The sequence below is a fragment of the Monoraphidium neglectum genome, assembly GCF_000611645.1.
Source record: "Monoraphidium neglectum strain SAG 48.87 unplaced genomic scaffold scaffold01756, whole genome shotgun sequence".
Lineage (NCBI taxonomy): Eukaryota > Viridiplantae > Chlorophyta > Chlorophyceae > Sphaeropleales > Selenastraceae > Monoraphidium > Monoraphidium neglectum.
This window is the reverse complement of record NW_014011872.1, coordinates 6,792-12,264: the sequence shown is the minus strand read 5'-3', so window position 1 is coordinate 12,264 and position 5,473 is coordinate 6,792. Positions and strand designations below refer to the sequence as shown.

The 5,473-nt window shown below is 65.8% G+C and overlaps 2 protein-coding genes across 2 annotated transcripts in view; one reads left to right on the top strand and one right to left on the bottom strand.

The window, feature by feature from the left end:
* Positions 1-362: 362 nt before the first annotated feature.
* MNEG_8916 (hypothetical protein) lies at positions 363-2,877 on the top strand (the record flags this gene model as incomplete). The annotated part of the gene is made up of 6 exons (XM_014042614.1): positions 363-630; positions 864-920; positions 1,214-1,351; positions 1,664-1,855; positions 2,104-2,249; positions 2,593-2,877. 6 exons carry the CDS (start codon positions 363-365, stop codon positions 2,875-2,877), a joined length of 1,086 nt encoding a protein of 361 aa, XP_013898068.1.
* An 887-nt stretch (positions 2,878-3,764) lies between these two features.
* MNEG_8915 (hypothetical protein) overlaps positions 3,765-5,473 on the bottom strand; it is a gene marked incomplete at both ends in the record, with an annotated part of 6,711 nt that continues 5,002 nt past the window's right edge. Inside the window, 3 exons of the mRNA XM_014042613.1 lie at positions 3,765-3,955; positions 4,277-4,346; positions 4,580-5,340. Coding sequence (XP_013898067.1) covers positions 3,765-3,955; positions 4,277-4,346; positions 4,580-5,340 — 1,022 coding nt within the window. The remainder of the gene's footprint in view (positions 3,956-4,276; positions 4,347-4,579; positions 5,341-5,473) is intronic.

The window sequence follows — 5,473 nt, the reverse complement described above, 5'->3', positions numbered from 1 at the left end:
GTGTGTGTGTGTGTGTGTGTGTGTGTGTGTGTGTGTGTGTGTGTGTGTGCGCGCGCGTGCGCGTGCGTGCGTGCGTGCGCGTTTGTGTGTGTGTGTGTGTGTGTGTGTGTGTGTGTGTGTGTGTGTGTGTGTGTGTGTGTGTCAGGGCCGAGAGCTGCACGACGCTCAACCTTGGGGCGGGGGTTGCAAGGCGGCCACAATTCATGAACGCAGGCAGGGCCAGCCCAAAGTCCGTTTGGCCCATTGCAGTGAAGCTCGTAGCTGACGACTCGCACTCAATCGCATGCCCCATCAGCAAGCACGCGTCATGGCCCGTGCTGACGCGCCCGCCCCGCGCCCCTCCCAACCCCCTCGCCCGCAGCATGGCGCCCCCCACCGCACTGCTGGCCGCCTGCATCCTCTGGTTCCTCAACCTCCCCATGACACTCTTTACGTCCCTCGTGTTCCCCTTCTTCATCATCTCACGCCACTCCAACACCCCCGAGTCGATGACGGCCGTCTGGCTGCTGCCCATCGTGCCCTCGAACGTCGCGGCGGGCTCGGCCGGCGTGCTGGCGGTCGCGCACGCGAGTGCGGTGGGCTCGGAGGTCCTGCAGCACACGAGTACCGTGCGCGCGGTGATCTTCATAGGTGAGGCCGGCACGCATGCCAGCAAGTATGTTGAAGCCACAAGCACACCCGTTCACATCCACCACCTCAGCATGCACGCATGCGCGCTCGCTCAACACACTTTCGTGCGCTTGTGCACATGCACGTCTGCATGCGTGGCACGTGCGTTGACAATGCCATTCATCATCATAAGCGCTCCTCTCGTTGCTTTCTAATGGGTCTGCTTTCACACTACATTTCTGCACCCACCGCAGGCAGCCTGCTCTTCTCGTATGGCCTGCTGCTGACACTGACCATCACAACGATCTACTGTAAGTCATCCATCCTGCAGGCCGAGTCATCCTGACATCATCAATGCCTTGATACGTCCGCGCGCAGCGCCAGCATGCTCCGCTCGCTGAATGATCTAGTCTGTCACAACGGGGAGGCTGACCACGCAAGTCTGTATCGGCCCCGCCCGTCTCACAGCCTGAAAAGAGCTGCTGTCTGTACCTCCCTTCCTAAACGCCTGGCTATTTCCCTTATTGACAGCCCTTCACCCGCTCGGCCCTCACCCCCCGGGTGCGCCGCTTGCCCCTCCCCCTGCACCCTCGCGCACCCCCAGGGCACCGGCTGATGGTGCACCACCTGCCGCCTGCGGCGCAGCTGATATCCTCGTTCCTGCCTGTGGGCGCCCTGGCCATGTCAGCGTTCTCCGCCATAAACCTCGGATCGGCCGCCCTCTTCAAGTTTCCCGAGGCCGGTGCGTGTTCGGCTCAGCTGTGAACGGGTTGATACGTCGCAGGCGCGAGTGGGCGCCAGCAAAGGTGGTCGCCACCCTGGGTCTGCGGCGCGGCTCTCCTTGGCAGCCGCAGCCGAGCACGCGCGTGGCAGGCCTCTGCTACCGCAATGACAAATATTATGTCCAGCGCGGCAACTCGGGTGTTTTAACGTCAAAACTGGGTCCACCACTGAGGAAACTTCAACCTTCTGGGTTGTCGTGTCAAAGCACATCCCACTTCCGCCGCGCGGACGCGCTCATGCGCGCACATGGCCCCCCCCTCAATCCATGCAGACCCCTCCCTTGGCGACATATCCGTGTCGCTGCACGCGACCGGCCTGTTCCTGGGCATCATGCTCTGGGCATATGCAATGTGGTGGATGGTGGTGGCGGCGGCGTCCGTCGTCGATAATCTGCGCCACCTGTCGTTCAACCTCGGGTGGTGGGGCAGCGTCTTCCCCACAGGCAAGCGGGGGAAGCGGTTTCGTGTGCTGGCACTGTGTGGACAAGGATCAACGATCACGCTCCTGCATGCATGTGGGGCTGCTCTTGTTGTGCTTTGCTCAACATCATTGCTGGCTGTCCCAAGGGCGCTCGCCATGTGACACAAAACGTCCTGTCTTGCAAAACAACTACATGCATCATCGCCTCCTTCCCCTGCCCGTGCTCTACCCGCCCGCCCACGCGCCCACACCTGCGCCAAACAATGCCTCTACCGACCCATGTGATTGCAGGCACCATGTCAGTCCTCACCGGCCGCATCGCCCACCTGTTGGGCCTGGAGGCCTTGAAGGTGGTGGCGGTGGTCTTCACAGCCATCAACGTGTCCCTATGGCTGGGCGTGTCCATCATGACGTTCAAGAAGGGCTGGAAGGGGCGGGTGAGGGCCGGTTGGGGTCGCTGGCCGGTAGCGCGGTCAGGCCACGGAGGCCAGACGTGCCATTGGCCCAGGAGAGGTGGTGGGCCAGGCAGGCGCAGGAACGAGGCGGAGGGCTCGTGGGGCTGGCTGCTGACTTAGCTGTATGGTGGGCCGTGCCCTGTCCCCAAGAGCACCCTCCCCAGAGCCTGACAACACAGCAGCGGTGCACACCCCCTGTTCGGACCCTGTCAGTCCCCGCGGACACGGCCAACAACTCAGCCGCCCACCACCTGCTCTTCCAATCCACAGCGTGCTTCCCATTTTGAGCCCCTCATCCGCCCCCGGCCCGCCTTCACACCCACAGCTCTTCTACGCGCCCTGCCTCCACACCTTTGAGCAAGCCGTCGCTGCCGCCGCCGCCGACAAGGACGATCGCGCGGTTGCGCGCGCCCGCAGCGAGCTGCTGTGCTCGGACCCCGGACTGTCTGGACTGTACGATGCAGAGGTGCACGGCGGCGGCGCCGCCGTCAACGGCGCCGACAGGGGGCCGCGGGCGATCCCGGAAGGGGACGAGGACACGCGCGGCCCGCGGGGCTGCGGCGAGGGCCGCGCGTCTTCTGTATCGAAGGCGTCCGAGGAGCAGGTCTGAGAACTTTGATGCGGCCGGCCAGCCGGTCTCCTGCAGAAGTGATTTGGCAGCATTTTACCAACATCTACGCTGGGCTTTGCGGGCCGGGCGTCGCCCCAAGAACTGGTCACACCCCTCACTCTTGCATGCTTTCTTACCCTTTCTTCTGTCAGTTGCATACACCTCTTGCAACAACTCCAAACACGGGCATCTGTGTCTTTCGAGCTCTTACTTCATGCACTTTCTAAGGGTCTGGCGACCTGTTGGCCGCCTGGGATGCCGCTGTTTGCCGGCCGGCCGCCTCAGCGGCCCCACTGGCGCATCGAGTTGCCCCGTTTGGTTGGTTGCGGCCGCTCGTAGCGGGCTTCGAGTGGTGTGCGTGACTGCAAGCGGCCGGCTGCATATCTGCATACATGCGTGTGCACTGGACGGAAAGCTTTAGGGCCCACGGGGCGCGAGCAACAGGGTTACACAATTGTAACGGTAATGCACAGTAAAATCCCAGCAGCAACTCAACATGCTCTTCCTTTGCAAATGACGAGCTGGTTTTGGGGTCTGTATATATGTTTTTATGTATATGTATATATATGACATGGTCTCGTACAGGGTATGGCAGGGACAACTCCAAGCAGGAGAGCTCAGCTGAACAGCCCGCCATGTCTAGGTGCTTGATGGTACAGCAGACGTGATAATTCGGGGAAAGTATGCAGCAGGCCTGCGCTCAACTCTTTCCAACCGGCCAGCAAGCAAAAGCTGACATAGGCGGCCGCTTTCAAGCACAGTGGCTGCCTAGATGGACGACCGGCAATCAACACGCCATACGGTAGCCCTTGTTGGCCAGGCGGTGGACCTTGAGCCTTTCGAGAGGCGCACCCGGGCTCGGGGTCACCCGGGGGGCCCCTGCCACGTCACCCGCGCAGCAGGTCGCGCGCTTCCTCGAGCTCTGCCATCAGCTCTTTGTGCAGGGCGGCCTCCCGCTGGAAGAGGGCGCGCGTCTTGGTGACTGTGCAGTAGGCGCCCCCGCCGCGCCCACCGGGGACGGCCTGGGCGCTGTAGGTGCAGATGGCGGCGTGTGTGAAGTATTTGTTGGCCCAGTTGCCTGGTTTTGGGTCGGAGGGGGGGGGTGCGGTTGGAGGGGGGTTTGTGGTTGGAGGGCGGGGGGGTTACGGTTGGAGGGGGTTTGGTGGTTGGAGGGAGAGTGGTGCGGAAAGCTTGGGTCACGGATCGGAGCAGCTGGCGGCATCAGGTTGAAGGGAGGGGGGCAGGCCAGGGCGCAGGCCCCATGTGCAGGGCTGGCCCCCCGAGTGTATGGCGCCCCCTCGCGAGAAAGCACTTGATTCGGACGCCAAAGCAACAGCGGGATGACGGGGGCGCGACGACTGCCCCCCCCCCCTGATGGCGGTGGCGGCGAGGGGCTCACGCGCGTGGGCGATGCCGTTGAAGAGGTGGAAGGTCGCGCTCTGCTGGGGGCCACGCAGGAACAGCTCCACCTGCGGCAAAGGAGAGTATATCATGTATGTTTTACATACGCTGCGCGGTACATCGTATGGCACGGAGGACACCACAGCACCTCCATGCCCGCCGCCAAAAGCGTCGCAGCCGCCGCCTCCTCTTCCGGCGCTGCTCTCGCACGGCCCGCCGCGGCGTGACTCTTGCGCCCGCGCGCTGCGATTCCTCTGCACAATCACACAGGCGTTTCTGCCAGCAGAAGTCAGGCTCTCACCTGGGGGTATCCCGGCAGCGACGCGGCCGGCTGCCGCCAGCTGAACTCCGGCGCCCGCCGCGCCTCCAGCTGCGCCACGCGCGCCGCCGCGAGCGCCCTGACCCCCGGCAGCGCCCCGCGCGCCCGCAGCGACGGCAGGCGCAGCAGCGTCCGCAGCAGCTCCGCGGCGCCTTGGCGCGCGACGCAGTGCGCGGCGAGCGGCGACAGGCGCGCGGCGCGGTGCGCGTCGCTCTTCAAGATATAGTCGATCAAAATACAGATCTCGGAGTCACGCTGGAATGCCAGGGAGGCGTCTCGAGTCAGCGCCTCGACGATCTGCGCCTCGGCCGCCGCAACCTCGGGCAGCGCCAGCCGCGCGCGCAGCGCCGGCAGCGCGAGCAGCGCGTGCAGCGCCTGCGGCGCGCCGGCCGGCAGCGCCGCGCAGTGCGCGGCGAGCGCCGCGAGCGCCGGCGCGCGGAGGGCGTCGGAGGAGAGGACCCAACTGACCAAGCAGGGCAGCGCAGACACGTGCTGCCGCGAGAGGCCCTGCGGCGACAGCACCTCGGCGGCGAGCGCCGCGCTGAGCCGCGCGTGCAGCGCGGCGACGGCGGCGTCGGCGGCGGCGCCGGGCGGCGGCGCGAGCAGGGAGACGAGCGTCGCGCACGCCGCGGCCTGCGCCGGCGCGGAGCGCCGCAGCAGCGACTCGGCGGCGTTGTCGAGCGCGGCGACGCCGGCGGCGCCGCGCAGCGCGCGCAGCGCCGCCGCGACCTCCGACACGACGCCTGGGCAAAGCATGCGCGCGCCGTCTGCCGTCGTCGCCGCAGCCGCCATAGCCGCCGCCAGCCGCGCGGCGGCCGCAGTGACGCGGCCCGCGACCGCCGGCTCCGCGGCGGCCGCGGCGGGCAGCAGGCGCCA